The sequence below is a fragment of the Salmo salar genome, chromosome ssa13 (genome assembly GCF_905237065.1).
Source record: "Salmo salar chromosome ssa13, Ssal_v3.1, whole genome shotgun sequence".
Classification (NCBI taxonomy): domain Eukaryota; kingdom Metazoa; phylum Chordata; class Actinopteri; order Salmoniformes; family Salmonidae; genus Salmo; species Salmo salar.
In genome coordinates this window covers 91,338,657-91,358,198 of record NC_059454.1, presented here as the reverse complement: position 1 = coordinate 91,358,198, position 19,542 = coordinate 91,338,657, and the positions used below count along the sequence as shown (strand labels likewise).

The 19,542-nt window shown below is 40.2% G+C and overlaps 1 protein-coding gene across 2 annotated transcripts; it reads right to left on the bottom strand.

The window, feature by feature from the left end:
• Nucleotides 1–199: 199 nt before the first annotated feature.
• Nucleotides 200–10,248, bottom strand: cry5 (cryptochrome circadian regulator 5). 2 transcript variants are annotated; one of them, XM_014138346.2, is made up of 11 exons: nucleotides 10,114–10,248; nucleotides 9,430–9,662; nucleotides 8,919–9,113; nucleotides 8,542–8,660; nucleotides 6,856–7,010; nucleotides 6,489–6,629; nucleotides 6,182–6,349; nucleotides 5,788–5,928; nucleotides 2,306–2,457; nucleotides 1,548–1,774; nucleotides 200–440 (listed from the first exon to the last, which is right to left on the bottom strand). In XM_014138346.2, exons 2-11 carry the CDS (start codon nucleotides 9,642–9,644, stop codon nucleotides 385–387), a joined length of 1,569 nt encoding a protein of 522 aa, XP_013993821.2. In that variant the 5' UTR covers nucleotides 9,645–9,662; nucleotides 10,114–10,248; the 3' UTR covers nucleotides 200–384. The 2 variants fall into 2 exon arrangements, with proteins under 2 accessions (XP_013993821.2, XP_013993820.2); XM_014138345.2 differs by having other exon boundaries at nucleotides 200–1,774.
• Between the last annotated feature and the right edge of the window lie 9,294 nt (nucleotides 10,249–19,542).

Genomic DNA, 19,542 nt, shown 5'->3' with positions numbered 1-19,542 from the left:
CACTGCATGATATCCAAATCAGATTTTAGTAACCACAATCATGATGGATTTGACAAATATCCCATCATCCCCCACGGTCTGTGTCCCATGTATGGTTGTTTTCTTCAGTGTGTTGATCTATGTGATGTGCTTTGCTTATTTTACAGGCCAAATTTCACTGCAATTTATTTCCTTCATATGTAAAATGACTGCCGTGTTGTGAATGTTTAGCAAAATAGTTTTTATTTTCAGCACATACCGGGGGAAAAGCCCACCAATTCCCATACATTGAAAGTCATAATGTATAAGTGACATGTAAACTGATAGACAAAATGTAACATGGCAGCTTCTACTCAAGCGCTAATTGAAGTAGATGAACACTTCTCCAAAACAATATCATTAACTCTATAATTTCTTCTTCATCAGCATGTCCACAACAGATGGTGCTTTGTGTTTTCTACCTTCAAAAGCAAGAGAAAGAGTTAGACCATTATTATAAATTCAAACCATAGCAAATAGGGGTGTGATGTTTTAAATTAATTTGGGATCGTCAACATTTAGAATTTTTGTTGCAAATAATGCTACAACAATACTGTAAATAGATGACATGCATCTTTCTAAATGATTGGCAACCGATAAAGCGCTCCGCACCTAATTGTCATTTATTAGTTGGAAAAATGGCAGTGAGACATGAAAGCGACAGCAGCTAAGTATGGCAATACTTTAGTTAAATGAGAAGGTGATTAAATGCAAGCTTTGTGAGGTGGAATTGATCTACAGTAGCAGTACTGGTGCAATGCTGAAAGGGAGGCACCGTGAGACCCATCCCGTTGCTGGCAGCAGTGGGATAAGGTGTGAAAAAAATCTATAATTGCAGACATTGTCAATGGTAGAGGATGTCTGCTTCAATACCCTAATGGCATAGCTAGAACCAGACTACAAGATGCCATGTCGAAAAACCACCACAAACCTGATGGAGAAATTGTACAACGATTGCTCTCAAACACCATAGTTGGACGTCTGTGAACACATTGCAACGAGTCATCATATTGATGAGAAGTGTGACATGGAGTGGCACTAAGAACCTAAAACTACATTTATACCATCGTTACTGAGTGAATGGGGGACAGCAGTAAGGGGAGTGCCGTCGGGTAGGTAGCCAGGACTGCATTTAGATAAATGGCAGTTTAAGTGCTAAGAAAATGTGTACATTTGTCACATCCCTAATTGCAAACAATGAGCTCCAATGAATCATTCCATCAAGGATATAGCAGCACATATTTATTATGTTTATTTGGACAAGGAACAGCTAATCTGCAGTCCCTGTCCTAAATACCGACAAGTAGTCCTTTCATCAACTGTAACGTTAGTTGTCGGTACTAGCGATAAATAGTAATTTAAGGCATTCAGGGTGATATTCTGACTTGATCCATAATTTATTGATATCAATGGGAGACTTGCATTCAAGTTTTAGCATGCAGATCCAAAGTCAGAATATGGCGCTCTGTGTTATCCTATGGTTAGGGGAGGGGAAGCTGATCCTATAGCTGTACCTAGGGGAAACAAACCTTTCTCCTTCTTGCCGGGTGACTCCTCACTGGAATGTGGGGACCTCTTGGCGTAGGCTGCCTTCATCCTCTGGATGTTCTTCTTGCTGATCACCTCGTGCTCCACTATGGGCCGCGGGTAGTCCTTACCTACGATGCACCCTGCTGCCTCCTGGACGCTGCGGGGAGCCTTCCACGGCTCGTAGATGTACTGTGCTGGGTACTTCTTCAAGTGGGGCAGGTATTTCCTAAAACACAGATGATTGTGACTGGTTAGAACTTGAATGGGGGAGGGGGGGTGGGTGTCCTTCCTTCAATACACAGGTTAATGATTGGTTGTGGTTAACAGATATTGTATCAGCTTTCAAAAAAATCAAAATGTATGGTCTGTTTACATATTTTAGGGTTATGGTTGGTATAAAATCTGTAAATTATTTATGACTTTTAGGGTGACTAATTCCATTACACTTTCTGATAAATGAAAGGCATGTGATGTTTCTGCATAAGTAAAAGGAGGAAATTCATCACCTATGCCTCTACTCCCATTCATTCCAATTAGACTGGTTTTGGATTTGTCCCTGACCAAGATGGCTGCTATTTTTGCCTCAATTATAGAACTGAGGGCTTATAGCCTCTTTAGTAATTTAAAAATATCTATGTTAACAGTTTAGGATTCAGATCAACACATTTATTTGTGTGACAGCAAAACAATTGGATGCTATGGTATTACAAGGTAATAAATCTAACATTCTGGCTTTGGTAAGGGTTAATGTTCTTACTTGATGTAGTCTCCATTTTTGTCAGTTTTCTTCCCAAAGGCGATGGGCGAGTAGACCCTGAAGAACTGGTGAAAGAAAGTACTAGCAGAGAGCCACTGCCAGTTCCCAGCATTCAGGGACCAGTCTCCATCCAATAAGAGTTCCTCAAATACCTGTGAGAGAGGCAAGCAAGGTCCAATGAAAATCAACTCAATAATACAGTGGTCAGAATTTGAAGTTCATCTAAATATTCTGAAATTGTGTCAACCTTGTATCAGGCCTATTGAGTCCAACATTTTCAGATCAATGCATTCAAAAGAGGATGAGAGGAAAGGACTCCACTTTCAAGTATTGAGTTGCGTTGCTCTAATCTCAGCATTTAGCCTCATTCTGTGACTCCTTACCAAACATTACCATTTTGATTTGGTTATTGTGCTTTCCATTAGACTTATGAGGAAAGGTTGAGCATGGATAGGGATTACGCCCCAAATGGAACCCTATACCCAACATAGGCTCTGGTCAATAGTGCACTATGGGCCCTGGTCAAAAGTTGTGCACTATTTACATTTTAGTCATTTAGCAGATGCTCTTATCCATAGCGATTTACAGAAGCAATTAGGGTTAAGTGCCTTGCTCAAGGGCACATCAACAGATTTTTATCCTAGTCAGCTCTGGGATATGAACCGGCAACCATTGTTACTGGGCCAATGCTCTTAACCGCTAGGCAAGGGAATAGGAGACTACTTCATTTATGGTAACACCTGAAAAGGGTTGTCTAGCAATGATCAACAACCAACTTGACAGAGCTTGAAATTTTTGTAAGAATAATGGGACAATGTTGCACATTCCAGGTGTGCAAAGCTATTAGACTTACCTAGAAAGTCACAGCTGTAATTGCTGCCAAATGTGCTTCTGCAAAGCATTGATTCAGGAGTGTGAATACTTATGTAAATTAAATATCTGTATAGATTTTTAAATAAATGTTAAAAAAAAAAAAAATACATTTTATTTATCATTATGGCATAGTGTGTGTAGATGGGTGAGAATATTTAATCCATTTAAAATTCAGGCTGTGGAAAAAGTCAAGGGGTATGAATACTTTTTGAAGGCACTGTATTTGTTGTATGGTGAACTTGGATTTCAAGGTTTATTTGTGTAAATCTGGCTTGTGGCCCGTGCTTACCCAGCCACTGCTGTCACTGAATTACACCTAACATACATAGCCTACAGTAAGTTTCAAACTCTACAAAACAAGTCTGCCAAATACTTCAACCACAATCTCTTATTGTCTGGTGTTGATCATTAGAGAATGATATGAACTGTTGAAATGACAATTATCAATTGAAAGTTAAAACCATTTGAGACGCACACTAGCAACATGTTGCTGCTCTACCCATAACCGTAAGGCTCTCCAGAGTGTAGTGAGGTCTGCACAACGCATCACCGGGTGCAAACTACCTGCCCTCCAGGACACCTACACCACCCGATGTCACAGGAAGGCCAAAAAGATCATCAAGGACAACAACCACCCGAGCCACTGGTGTTCACCCCGGTATCATCCAGAAGGTGAGGTCAGTACAGGTGTATCAAAGCGGGGACCGAGAGACTGAAAAACAGCTTCTATCTCAAGGCCATCAGACTGTTAAACAGCCATCACTAACATTGAGTGGCTGCTGCCAACATACTGACTCAACTACAGCCACTTTAATAATGGACAAATTGATGTAATCAATTTATCACTATCCACTTTTATATATGTGTGCGTTTACTTACCCTACATTACTCATCTCATATGTATATACTGTACGCTATACCATCAACTGCATCTTGCCATCTTGATGTAATTAAATGTATCACTAGCCACTTTAAACAATGCCACTTTATATAATGTTTTCATAACCTACATTATTCATCTCATATGTATATACTGTACTCTATACCATCTACTGCATCTTGCCATTTTGATGTAATGTATCACTAGCCACTTTAAATAATGCCACTTTATATAATGTTTTCATACCCAACATTACTCATCTCATATGTATATACTGTACTCTATACCATCTACTGCATCTTGCCTATGCCGTTCGGCCATCAGTCATTTATATATTTTTCTGTACATATTCATATTCATTCCTTTACACTTGTGTGTATAAAGTAGTTGTGAAATTGTTAGGTTATATTACTGCATGGTTGGAACTAGAAGCACAAGCATTTCGCTACACTTGCATTAACACCTGCTAACCATGTGTATGTGACAAATACATTTGATTTGAGTGCCAGTAAAAACTACAGTTAAAGCTTTCAGAAGGCAGTGTGAACTTTAAAACAAATTAAAAGGTTTTCTATATTAAGATTTCACTGTAATAACCTTGTCCTTACAGAGCATAACAAAGAGCGAGTACTTGAGTTGGATGGTTGTGCTGAGATTAATGGATGGGGCAGGAGCCAGGTTTAAAAATCGATCATCCATTAAACCATTCAACTCGGTACGAGAGAAAAAAGTCCCCAGCTTGAAAAGTTGGAGTGGTAGTACTAAAACGTAACAGACTAGGCACAAATCGTCTCTCTTAGTGAGACAGGATAACTTCTGCAAGGTTTCATGAATTATAATTATGATGTAAGCAATACATGATTGTTGAAAAGCTCTTGTTTGAGCAGAACATCAGGCCCTAACTGTAGATAAACTGTACAGTACATAGGCCTACTCACTGTGGTTTCTTTCTTCTATGCAAATTAGACTCCAGAAGAGAGAAATGCTGTATTTCATAGATTGACAAATGATACCATTAACTCATTATTGGAATAATTAGTTGCATTACACTGTGTTTTCAACAACCACAGTGGACAATATGATCAATATTTCATATGGCCTACAGTAACGATGAATGAATTAAAGATGGATGAAGAATGTGTTGCCCTTGGTGATACATTTCAATTAACAGTAGCTGGATATGTATTACACTTACTGCAGTGCCAGGCCATATTCATGTCACCAAATAGGAAGTGAATGATTATATCCATGAACATGAATATTATTTAAAGATGGAATGGATGTGGTGGTATCACCATTAAGGAGTCCAGCTTTAATGTTCATGTTTGACTAATGGCAATGATTGGTGGGCTAGGCTGGGACACCCAACTAGATCATCCTGCTCTGCAGTGAGGACCTTGTCAATAAAGGGGTCAGACTTGTTGATCAATCTTCTTAAATGTCATTGCACACCTTGAACATTGTAAATGTACAAACAGCAATAAGAGTAGATATTTTTTTTATGAGGTACTGTATTTGCCTCAGTGAAAAGCATTTTAAATGATCAGATGTCTTGTATTTACAGCATACATAATGGGGGTTCAATTATTATTTATTGTATTATTGCAGTACAGTTGTGATGGCTAAAGCCATGCTAAAGAATAATGCAGCTAAAACCCACTTGGGGTTATATCCCATAGAGGTTAATAAATAACAATAATCCATAATGACAAGGTATGGTAGTCCATACCTTCTGGCCCTCCTCCCAGCTGATCCACAGGTCTCCTCTGGTCAGGAAGCAGGCCACGGCGTGCCGGGCCAGGTGGTGGATCCAGCCCTCTTGCCTCAGCTGGGTCATGATGGCATCGATGAAGGGGAAACCAGTCCTGGCCTGCAGAGCAACACACGCACACATTGAGTGGATTGATAAACAACAATGTCATGCTTTACTATAGCATCAGATTAAGTGAAATTGTATTCTTCAGAGGTTTATGGTCTGGTTCCCAGACACAGATTGAACCTATTCCCCTGGATTAAAAAGCATGATCACTGGAAAATCTCCATTATTTGCTTTTTAGTCCAGGAGTAGACTTAATCTCTGACTGGAAAACTGGCCCTATGTGTTAGGAGCTCTACAGGCCTACCTCTGCCCATGCAGCCAGATACTCAAAGTTGCTGTCCCAGTCCACCTGTGTACACACCGGGTTTCCCTCCATCTTGTCAAAGTTGGGGATGCCCAGGCCGGCTGTGTAGAAGAACTCTCTCCACAGCAGCTGGCCATGCAGTGAGACGGGAGGCTGGGAATGCTTCTTCTACAAATCCCACACAGGTAAGACGTCAGACATTACATTCCATTTTCCACAATATGACTTCCCAATCTTGTGCATGACCAAACTCTGCAAAACACTTACCCATCAATGGAAGTTGATTGATAGGCTTGAAGAGACTCACCCCTTGGTAGACGTCGGTTAGACTCCACCAGAAGGTGCGTGCTGACAGGCAGCCAAATGTCATATAAGGGCTGAGGACGGTGGTGCTGGGGCTCAGGGAGTTTGGGGACGTCTGTGGTTTCTCAAAGCCACACACCCATTCCTGGGTGACACCAAATGACGACACAAAATTTGAACAAGGAATTACATTTTACCAACTCCCTCATTTACATCAATGAATGATTTACATGAAAGTCTGGGATAAGTGTGTGAACCTTAAGTCTTAATACTGACCAGTGTGTTAGAAGGGAAATTGTTTTTTCATCTTCCACCCACTTATCATTGCTCATGTACCAGTAATCAAGAAGGCTGCCAAAAGACATGAGTACCTTTCTCGCCATGTGTTGGTCCAGTCTCCGCAGAGCCTTTTGCTCTCCGCCGGGGAACAGCTCCTCAGTCAAAGACTCTGGATCCTGATACAACTTCTCTAACGTGGAGATGCCATAGTTTTCCTCATGTTTCTCTGAGCACGGAGTCTTTACATCTAGTTGAATGTGAGGAAGAAAGGCAGAAAAGTTAGGCCAATTCCCACAAGTGTAAAGGGTTACCTGTATAGGGCTAAAAAATGTGTTTCTTACAGAAGAAATCTGAAAATAAGCATGGTAGCAATTAAAAGGGAAGAGTTTGGAGATCATGGGGAAATTATTAGACCAAAGTTGATCACAACAGTTGAACTAATACAAGACTGAATCCAAACATTACACTGTTGATTATGTGCATTTTACATTTAATGTACTTTCCGCCACATTTGTTGATAACGAAATCTGAAATACTCTGGATACATTCAGTAACATGATAAAAATATTCCTTGAAAATGTGGGGTAGGTGCAACATAACAAAAATAATTACACAGGTTTGAGTGAGGATGAACTGGTGTCCCCAAGTGGCCACACACCTCTCCAAAGTGGAAACAGTTCCTAAGTTATTTCAATGCACTTTTATGACTCAAAGTAGTCTTCAACTATAAAGGTGTGTTTTTGTGTGTGTTTTTTAGCTCTCCTAGCTGTGCCGTTGAGTAACTAGAGCAAGTATACTTGTAGTTAACACAACCCTGTATCCCCGCTATCACACAATTACTGTTGTTTACGCAAACCAGAAACAGCCCATTATAAATCACAATCTGAGTCAGGTGGGCATCATTTGAAAGCTTATTCTAATGCCATCATGACTAGCTAAGTTATAAAATATGATCTTAGTGTTAGGCTTTTACAAGGAAATTCAGAGAAACCGATCAGAATTTGTGCGCATTGAAAGGAGTCGAGTGCATGTTCCGCAGCACATTTTCTTCACAATAGACAAACAGGCTCATTCTGTTCAGAACAACCCAGGGTATTTTTTTTTTTTTCCTTTAACTAGGCAAGTCAGTTAAGAACAACTTCTTATTTTCAATGACGGCCTAGGAACAGTGGGTTAACTGCCTTGTTCAGGAGCAGAACGACAGATTTTACCTTGTCAGCTCGGGGATTCGATCTTGCAACCTTTCGGTTACTAGTCCAACGCTCTAGCCACTAGGCTATGACACCATGTCATCTTGTAACTATACATCAAACAGTGATCATAAAAGTTGACACTGTATATGACATGAGCTTTATGATATGGAAATGTGAAGTGCACATTTGGACTTGCTTGTATGACATCAAAGCGGTATTTAATATAATCCTCAAGGTCATCTTTCAAAATACATAGAGTCCTCTTAAAGTTACAGCATTTCCCTCAGACAAACACAAATTTGCAAATGTTGCACAATTAGCGGGAAGGATGGGGGCAACTTCTTGTCGCTTATCAGTGCCAAAATCTGCAATTTTCAACCCTGATACCCTCTTCCTCAGAAAGTTAAAAGAGTTGGATTGGTTTTGGCCTAAGCATGGGCTAGAGGAAGTTTCCACCATATTTCTTACACATTTTAAATCGAAGGGAAGTGAACAAGTGCACGCTTAGGTCGTAAAGGTAGAGAATCGGGAAACAGCAAATATATTCACATGGGAGAACCATTCCAAAAGACCTTTCGGTCTTACCCTTCATGTCATCACAGGTTGGAGCGGGGATAGGCCTTTTGGGGGGACCGATACTACTGACAAGGGTCTGCAGCCGATTGTAGGTCAGGGGAGCCTTCCCGTTGTTCTCTTCAATTATCCTACAAGAATGCCAGGGCAGGGATACAGATAATTAGTGCAGCATCCAAGATAGTCTTGCAACTCGAGTGATGGTGTTCATTTTATGTAATCAGACATTTTTCAATTAAGACAGTGTCATCATGCATTTTTTTTTCTAAGATGCCTGTCTCCATATAAAAATAATCACATTTCATTTGATTCTGATTGTGATTCATCAATTTCTAAGTTAGCAATAAGCTTTCTCTGCACCGAGTATACACTCGTTAAGGATCGCTCACCTGTCTATGTTGTAGAGTGTGTGGGAGACTTTGTAGATGATTTCTACTCCGTGCTCTTCAGCTAACCGGCCCACCTCCTTGTCCCGGCGGAGGCTGAAGGGCTCTGTGTCATACTCATACGTCAACCGCGTCACCTTCCACTTCTGGAACAGCTTAGGAAAGACCTCATCTGTCTTACCTCTCACCACAAACAGCCTGGAGAGTGGAGACCCCACCAACACTTTTTAGTTCACTAACCGTGGATTTTTGAGAAGCACACAACAATAGAATACCAGTAGGCATCCATCTGGGATCGCCACACAACAAAGAGCCAAGAAGAGACACCATATCTAATTTCTTTATCCACCCCTTACATTAACTAACCAAAACAATACATGCATCTTTATTGATCCATTACCAAAGAAAATATTGTTTTGCTTCAACAGTACCCAGTCCCATCAACACAACATATCCACTAAGCAACTGAAATAGCATTGGACATCATACTTTAGAGTTGTCCTTTTATTCCTACCTAGAATTGAGTTTCCTCAGGCTGCAATCCAAGTCTTTAAGGGCTCCTATGAGGAACTTCCATCGGTTGATGCCAATGTTGACGTTGTTGGGGGAATAGGGGTCCAGGACAAACACAGGGTAGATCTCCTTGCAGTCCCGCAATGCAGCCACAAGTGCTGGATTGTCGTGCAGTCGGAGCCCCTTGCGGAACCAGTGAATGCAGGTATGAGCCATGCCTGTTTAATGACCTACCTTAAGAATAAACGAATCAAGGAGGCAGGATTGTTAGTTCAAGCTCTGCTCCAGTGGTTCCCTCTCAGTCCTTACATGGCTGTCAGAAGTAGGTCTGAAGTGAGGGGAAGTAGTGTAGCCTGGCTGGACATTTATGGCAGTTGGTAGTCCTCTAATTCTGTTACTTTCAATATCTTGATGGGATGTAATGGACTTAAAGGGTAAACACTGTGTCCAGCATAGGTTACCTATCTAGGCTTTAAAAATATTTTAACAAAAGTAGCCTACTGAATGTCTCTGTATGGGTTCGATTATGCCTACATAGTTTCTATTGTAAACGAATTGAGATAAAACTGATAAATTGTAACATTTCAATTTCCTCATGTAAACAAATGGCCACAAATGGCACAACAGTCCGTTTTCAAATAACTATTTTGTGCCTTTTGAAACTAGCTTTAAAAACTAGACTTACCTTTTATACGGTCTTGCCTGCACCAGTAGAAAATAGACAATTTATTTTGTAATCAATCGGAAAGAGAGTTACAAAACCCAACACAACACGTGTTACCCGTGAGCAGCCAATCAGAAGGTCTAATAAATGGATTCTGTTTCTGGCCAATAAGATCATTGAGACAGTCCATGTTGTGTGGTGCACTGCCAAGCTGTGTAGTTGCTACTTCTCCATTAGATGGCGCCGTTGCAGCTACATAGCAGCGAGCCATTGCAATACAAAATTGACAATGCATTAAGGTGAACGAAATGTTAAGGAAGTGCACACTTCTGGAGAAGGGTAGGAAACCGGAAGCAGACCTTATAAATTGACTCAGTGATAGGGCCTTAACTCAAGTGTTTACTGCTGAACATCCCATGGTCCCCAAAAAGCCATCCTCTGTCTAGTTCTGGGACTTCATTTTTATTAAAACTTTTTACTAAGAACAAATCAATACGTGAAGTACATGTGGGAACACAAGTATATATAAATAATATACAAAGGACAATTGGGCTAGGGGGTACAATATCACATTACACAAGGACCTTAAGGGACATACATACACGTATAATTCTAACAGCTTTTTTGTTAGTAGAGTATTTAATTGTCTTAAAATATAGTTCAATTTCTTTTTGTAAGGTAAGAAAATGTGGTGTTTTGTTTGTAAATTTACATTTGTTAATATGAAATTTGGCCAAAATAATAATTAAATGAATTACATAAAATTGTGTCAGCTTATTTTTATCGTAGGTAAAGAATCCAAGCAGTACATCTCTCCACAATAGTGTAAAATCTTCATAAATGTGTTCAATTATAAATCTACTGTCTTGCCACAGTTTCCTTACATGAATACAATGCCAAAAAAGATGCAACACCGTTTCTGGGTGGTCATTACAAAAGGTACAATTTGAGTTTGTTTTCCTTAAACTTCTTTATATAGTGGTTGGCAGGATAATATTGATGAACAATTTTAAAGGAAACTTCCTTCATTTTGTTAATAAGTAGGTATTTGTGTGATAACATCCAAACTTTTTTCAAAAAAATATTATCAATCAAACCAGTCCAATAAGGCATGACATCCTGCTGAAGCAAGGTTCATATCGTTCTGTTGTTGAATGGACCAAAAGATAAACAAATCTTTCCTACTGATGAGTCAACAGGGTGAATGGAAGTTAGGCTCTGAGGGTCAGGTCTTGGCACATTCCTGAATAATAAAGCAATACCTGAGGGAATGGCATCTAAAACAATTGCAAAATTTTTAGGTGTTACAGGGACCTTGTAAAGTGATAAGAATTCCTTATAACTAAGTTAAAAAAGAAACTTCTGCATTTACAAGTTGTCTCACCAATAGGATATTATTTCGGAACCAATATTCTAAAAACAAAGTAGTATTTTTTTTTTAATATACAATATATCCTGAATATTCCACATAATATCTATGACAAGAGAACCTGCCGATGAAAAGCAGGAAGTGTCACTGGAACTTTGTCAATATTATAATTGCAAAGCAACATGAAGTTAAGGCCATCAAAAGTAGAGAAGACATGACGAGGAATAAAATTCCACATAGAAGTGGGTCTTCCTAGGAATTGTTTTATCCAATTGATCTTAAAAGTATTATTTAAGGTAGTAAAGTCCAGAAAATTCTGCCCACCATACTCGTAAGTGTTCATTACAACAGTTTTCCTAATGTAATGGGTACGGTTTCTCCACAGAAAGTTGAAGCATCTGGTCTATCTCCTTGCTTATTTTACCATAAAGATAGAGCACCATATGTTAGCCTAGAGATTCCAAATAACCAAGGCTGAAGGTCTCTTCCTTTTAAAGATACGTCCCTCTGTAGACATTGATTTAGCTTCATCTGGGGTTATTTTTTTTTTAATAAGAGGGTTTGTCACGGGTGTCGTAGGGATTGGACCAAAACGCAGCGGGAATATGTATACTCATCTTTTTTATTGAAGGAAAACAAAAATGAACACATATACAAAAACAATGACAAAACAGTCCTGTAAGGCTACACAAAGAACAACTACCCACAAAAAAACCCAGGGAAAACACCCCTACTAAATAGGACCTTAAATTAGAGGCAATGAGGAACAGCTGCCTCCAATTGAAGGTCAAAACAATAAACTAGACATATTTTCTAGTTTTTCTATATCATAGAAATACAAAACATAGAACACAACCCAAAAACCCCAACACACACACCCCTGCCACATCCTGACCAAACTACAATAACCTCTTTTACTGGTCAGGATGTGACAGGGTTAAAATTTAGTAAGCCTCTAGACTTCTGATCCTTAGTAATGGTTATGCCAAATTTATGTAAGTTATTCTTTCACTGGAATACCATAATATGAAGGTGTGTTACGAATCCCTTTGGCCCAGCGGTCTAGGGGGGGATGGATACGAGACCCGTAACATAAATCATGCAAATTATAATAGTGATAAAGAACAGTGAGAACCAAAAACCACAGACAACTGAAATCTACCGTCAAACTCAAAAGGTTTATTTTAAACACACGGTAAAGGGGTGAGAGAAAAGGGGCTGAGCTGGACCCAAGCAAAGAAACAATAAGCCAAAAACACCCCTAAGCTAGACTAGCCCATTTCAAGAACAGTTAGCTAACTAACCAAAAATACAGAGGGTGGTCCGCCCAGTTCTAACTAGGGTACTTAGACACAGTATTCCTACGGGTAATGTATGCCCATGGGCGACTTGTCTTGGTACCCCCTTTTCCCATCAAACAAACAAACAGTCAAACAACAAAACAATACTCACAGGATTACCGGACAAATGTGACATGTAGTTGAAAAAGCAAAAGAGATCAATACAGCGATAGCGACACAGAGAGCGATTGAGAGAATGAACACAAAGATTGATCTGGGGAGAAAACAACTGACTGGGTTTTTAAACCAAGGGAAAGGGGCTGTGATAGGTTGAGGGAAAAGGAACAGGTGTCTTCTGATTGGGGACTGATTGATGACTGATTGGGGAGTGATGATTGTCACCTGTGAGGAGGAGAAGGAGAGAAAAGAAACACACACTTGTATCCGTAACAGGTGTCACACAATCTTTGACAGGCATGAGTTCACATTTATTAATGTTAAAATATAGACCAGACACTTTGGAAAAGGATTGTATCACATTGATCAATATGGGAATTTGGTTAGCGTCTTTCAGAAAAAGTGTAGTATCGTCAGCTAGCTGGCTTATAATAATTTCTTTACCAGCTATGGAAATACCTTGTGCAGGACTATTATTTAAAGAATTTGTAAGAAGTTGGGTGATTAATAAAAACAGATATGGAGAGATAGGACAGCCTTGCCTAATTCCTCTTTAACTCAAATCTAGGTGAGGTGCCATATTTAAATTTAATAGAGCTGTTACCATTTGTATAGAGAGTCTTAATAGCCTTACAGAAAAAATCCCCAAAGCCAAATTTCTCAAGGGAGTGGAAGAGGAACTGATGCTCTACTGTGTCAAAAGTAGTAAGGCTAATATCTTATAGTCATTATTAAGAAGACAAATTGGGCACCAGTTATCAATGAGCAGCCTTTCTTTTTTAGGCTTAGGTATCAGTGTTATTAACCCCTGAATCATTGTAGGAGGGAGAACATTGTTTTTAATACTCTCTAAAAAAGACTTCAAATAGGAAGGGAGCTACTTGTTCAGAAAATAATTTGTAAAATTCTGAAGTAATTCCATCAACATCTGGTTAGTTCTGGGACTTTCCATGCAAAACTGCCACGGCCAGCCCGCTCATTATGTAGGGTTTCCACCACTTCCGAATTCACCAGACGAAGTCCCGCCCCCATTCAATTAGAACGGGAGCATGCGGAGCAATGCACTGGGGATTGTGGGAAGGTGAGCGTTGCGAACTGAACACAGCCCAAGTACCTCATTATTTTTCTAAGAAAGTAATCTGCTAAGACCAGAAATCGTAGAGATGGTGGAAGTGGATACTTAGTTCGAATCAAGCAGTGTGTCGAGCAAAGTTGGTGAAGATTAATGTCCTGAATGGCATTCATTCAGGACATTCACAGTAGTGCAGTGGCGTGTATTCATGGAGGCCATGCGAAGCCCGGCTTCCCCCAAAATTGGAGCAAGTATTTTTTTTAATGTAATAATGTATCTTTCGTCTCTCTGTGTTTCATAATTTCTTTCAATTCGCAAGAGGCTGAATGTATCTAACTGGAGAAAGCATCCGAGCAGGTGAAACGGCGCCCTTCTGTCTCTCTACATGTAGGCCATCTATCTGATGCTGTCTGGTCCAAATGAGTATGACATTGTTGCCGCCCATAGCATTGAATGTAGTGATGGGTCATTCGTGAATGAGTCGGCTCTGAGAGCTGGCTCTTGTAGGTGAATGTTGGGAGCCGGCTCGCATATCAGAAGAGCCAAATCTATTTATAAAAATAAAAATAAATTAAGATCTGAATAATCAAAAGATTTAAATGAATAGAATTAACTAATTCAAAGAACAAAAAAAATAATAATAATAATATAGGCCTAAATGCTCAAGCGCACACATTCGTTCTGACTGTCTGCTCAGACTAACAGCCTCACCTGTTGTTCCTGTTGATCAGACACACAGTGTCAACCAATGAACCAAAGATGCATGAGGGAGGGAAGGACAGCTGTGAAAACAACAGCTGGAAAATGAGTCGGAAGCACAGTAGCATTTGGATGCATTTTAATAATGTAGACAATGTTAGAGCACAGTGTAGAATTTGCCAAAACAAAATCTCATATAAAGTCGGTTCTACGCACAACCTACACCGGCATATGCGAACTGTGCACCCAACTGTGAAGCTAGCTGTAGCGGAGCTTCAAGAAACTTGCGGGCCTGCTAGTGATAGTGGTGGAGCCAGCTCAAGTAGGCCTTCTCCGCGACCCACAGCAACGCAGTCTTCTATGGACCAGTTTATGCCAAAGTCTATGTCTGTAGCAAAAGAAGGCCAAATTGATATTGCATTTGCTAAAATGATTGCCACCGATTTCCAGCCATTTTCGGTCGTGGATGACAGAGGTTTTAGAAATTATAGCAATAGTCTAAATCCAATGTACACAATTACAAGCAGGAAAACCCTTTCAAAATCACTTATTCCACAACTGTATGAGAGCACACAGGCTTCAGTGTGGGAAAGAGTCCAAAAAGCTACTGCAGTTTGACTTACCACTGACTGCTGGACATCAAGGGTAACCACTTCTTACATGTCGGTTACATGTCACTTCATTGATGATTTTCGATGTCTAGCTGTCTTCTGGACTGCTTTGAGTTCAGCGACAGACACACTTCAGAGAACTTGGCAGAGGAACTGTTGAGAGCGGCCAGAGAATGGCACGTAGATGGAAAAGTGGTCTTTTGTGTTAGCGACAATGCAGCTAACATAACCAAAGCCATAAAAATGTTTAAATGGACCCATCATCCATGTCTTGCCCACACAATCAACCTGATTGTAAGAGATGCTCTGAAGGTGATGATGCCCACTGTGGACAAAGTGAAAACAGCTGTGGAATACTTCTACAGGAGCACAGTAGGTGCTGAAAAACTAAAGTCTACACAACACCAGATGGGGGATGCCTGAGCTGAGGCCTAAACAAGACTGCACTACAAGGTGGAATTCAACATTTTATATGTTAAACGGGTTCTGACCCAAGAGGAATGGGAGGTGGTGGAGGATGTGTGCAGAGTCCTGTAACACTTTGAGCAGGTCACTGTGGAGATCAGTGGAGAGAGGTACAGTAAGCAGTTATTACTACATCATTATTTAATCCAATATTATATATGTATATGAGCAGTAGATTAGAATGTAGTATCAGTAGACCAAACATGAACCTGAACTAACTACTGTTCTCTCTTTACAGCTATGTGACAGCCTCAAAAATGATACTCCTGTGTAAGGGTCTGCAGCGAATCACAGCCAGCCGCCAGAGAGAAGCAAATGTAACCACAGGACATGTGACAGAGTTGATAAACACCCTATGTTCATCGATGGACAGAAATTCCACAGAATGGAATATAGTCACGTGCTATCAGAAACCGTTGCACTTGACCCCAGGTTTAAGAAGTTAGCTTTCAGTGATGCCAGAGCGATTGATGAGGCTCTTCAAAGAATAACCTCAGCAGCAGGGAGGGACAGCCCCAGCAGTCAGCTGGCTCAGGCAACAGGAAGAAGAGGGATCAGACGGAGCAGAAGCACCAGCAGTAGTGCCACATACGTCTGCTGTTTGGATGCTGTTTGATGAGAGAGCAACTGGGGATGCAGCACAAAGGAATTCCTCAGCAGATGCCATAATGGAGGTCTGATCCTATTTGGAGGAGCCCCTCCTCCAAAGATCTGCAGATCCTCTGAGCTGGTGGAAGAGCAAGGCCTCTGTCTACCCACAGCTTACTAAAGTCATGACAGGGAGACTCTGCATAGTGGCTACATCCGTTACCTCTGAGAGGGTCTTCTCGAAAGCGGGACAAATACTTACTGAGAGAAGAAACTGCATCAGCCCCTCGAAAGTGAGGCAGCTGCATTTCTGAATGCAAATCTCTCATAAAAGCAAAATATGGTCAGCATTGCTGTGTGCTGCTGGTTATAACATGGCAATAAAGAAGAGAGAGAAAAGAGGGACCAGTTTAATGTTTTAAGTGGGATGCTGCAGTTTTGCACATTGTTATTTATTTTTCTTTGATATGGTGCAATATTATATTATTATGTTGTTCAGATTGTATTCGTTTTGAATTGTTACATTTATATGCACTTTTTATATACATTAAAAAAGTTATACTTTAAATGCACATGTGTAATAGGATCCTTCTTTTTTACATTTTTTTCAATTTGTGTGATGCTGCAGTTTTGAATTTTTTTTTTTTTTTTTTTTGATATGGTGCAATATTCTATTATGCTGTTCAGATTGTATTTGTTTTGAATGGTTAGATTTATATGCACTTTGTTTATATACATTACAAAGTTATACTTTAAATGCAAATGTTTAATAGCATTCTTTTTCATAACAAACCAATGCATTTTTAAATACATTGTGGTTAAGGTAGAGTATGATTTAATTTAATAATTTGATTAGAATTGTTTTAACACCACTCATAGTCAAACTATCGCAAACTTTTTTTAAAAGGGCCATTTGGGAGCCAAAAGAGCCGTCTCTTTTTGGTGAGCTGAGAGCCGGCTCAATGAAAAGCGTCGGAATGCCCATCACTAATTGAATGGAGTGCAAGCATTTGGCCTCCCTTGATAAAAAAGTATACAAAATTAGCCAATCAGCGTTGAGCTAAACTAAGCGAGCTCAACTGAATGGTCCTGGTGCACCAAAAAATGCCAAAAGGAATCCAGCTTGGATTTTGGCTTCACTCCTATCAAATCGCATTGAGAGCATACGTTATTGACAGAAACAACTTGAATTGTTGCATCTCATTGTGTTGTCCTCCAGTGGCTGGCTAGCTAGCTAAAATGGGCCCTTTCCTAAATTAGCAATGGATGGAGATAGGGATTTGGACTTGTGGTTTTACTTAATTCTCCGTACTGGCCAATAATTATAATGGTGATTCTGATCCATACATTGTTGTGCCCCTGGCCTGAGATGATGGAAGTTCAATATGTAGCTAGATGTAGAAGGCTAATGTTAACTAGCTAGCTAACGTCACCAACGAAAGGAAGTTAGGCTAGCAAGCAAGTATTTTAACCAGGTAGCCTAGGACAACAAAAAATAAAACCTGTACTGTATGACAGAGTCAACATGAAAGAGAGGAGGATGGCATTGACATTTCTCTACAAGTGGGGTGAGGCAATATATTTTCTACTTGCACCAACGCGCATGCACACACACAGAAATCAGAGCCATGGACAGCCACATCAAATGTAGTTTACGTTGATCGGACTAAATTGTTTTCAGTATCTTTTAGTTGTCACTATTAGAGGTGATTTGATGATGTTGACATGTTGAAGTTGAAATGGTGCTGGAATAGTGGAGGCTGCTCATTGAGGTAACTCTCTGTGGTTCTAAATCAATAGTTGCTTAGTGGTCTGAAAATGTCAGAAGCATTATCTTGTTTGACCATCCTGTAGGTCATTTAACTGTCTGTTACATGCAATATGCTTTGTGGACTGAACCGGACAGAGGTTGCTATCCAGTTTTGTGGCAAAACAAAGATGTGTTTGAATTTATTCTGCCACGGTCTTATTGTCTCGGCCTTAGGAATCCAGCTTTGTGTGTGTGGCCTTAGGCCTATATATCACGGTCCCAAGGCATATTAAAATTAACAGGATTTATAGAGCAAACACAATTATCACAACACAGATCTGTGTTGCCAATAAATTTTCAGGGGAAGTTGCTAGCGGCAGGTCGATTTGTTGCTAAAAGTTGCTAAATGACGTTGTCATTGCGTGATGACGTCATTACGTAATAACGTAAAACTGTGGCCTTATAGCTGTATGCTGCTGTGGTGCCAAACTGCTGCAGAACTTCACTTGGTAGTTTATGCTGGTAACAGGTATCACCAGCCAGCTTCAGTCCATACCGCATCAGGAGTATGGAGTTGAGAGTGTGAAGTGACATATTTCTTAACTCAGACTTGACCACACTCATTTGGCTGAATAGCCGTTCAACCTCCGCATTTGAGTGTGGCAAGGAGAGGGCAGTGAGTGCAGCTTTGCACAGTTCTTCAAATGGATTTGACCTGGAAGAGTGCGTGTAGTTATTCACTTCACTCCAAAACTCAACTGTATTTTCAGTTGAGTCCCACCTAAACAGATGGATGTTTCTCCATTGGGAAACAATTTGATCAATTGTTTGGGGCTGGTATCCCAGTAGCTCAGCTCCTTTAATAATTTTGGTGGTGCCTTTATTGTGCTTTAGCGTTTCCTTAACACTGAACAAGGCCATGTTTCGCAAGGCTTCTAGGTTGTCTGACAGCCTTGCTTGCAGCTCCTTGCTTAAAGCAACAATGTAGTTAATGCACCGTCTCCGAATTTCCTTTTTGTCCTCTGGCACAAGACTGAGTTGGTACACCATTCTCTCGAAAAGGTACCAAAGGAATGGTGATGGACTGAGATGTCTATCCTTCAGAACATACATTTTTGCCATAGGGTTGACTACTCTGCTGCAAATTGATGTTAAGAGGTGTACCAGATTGTCCAAAAGCTTGACAGGATCTGTTTGCTCTCCCTCAAATGACTTCACTGCAACTTCTACGTCGGACAGGATCAATTACAAGAATGTCAGGTAGACGTAGTTGGTCTTGTCCATGTACACGGCGTGGAACACATTCACCATGTAGCAATGCTCACTGGCCTTGGTCAACTCAAAGTGGAGTTTCAGTTCTTCCCACTGGCTCAATATACGAGTTACCGCAGGCTCAACCGATAGCCAACGTGTGGCAAACACTTTGGTGATCTGCAGGG

Bases quoted from the DNA above. Each gene is read 5' to 3' on its own strand.
- cry5 (XM_014138345.2), bottom strand. From the start codon at position 9,644: ATGGCTCATACCTGCATTCACTGGTTCCGCAAGGGGCTCCGACTGCAC. The intron at 8,661-8,918 runs GTGAGCGATCCT...GCATTCTTGTAG, and splicing joins ACACTCTACAACATAGACAG to GATAATTGAAGAGAACAACG. The intron at 6,350-6,488 runs GTGAGTCTCTTC...TGGGATTTGTAG, and splicing joins TAACCGACGTCTACCAAGGG to AAGAAGCATTCCCAGCCTCC.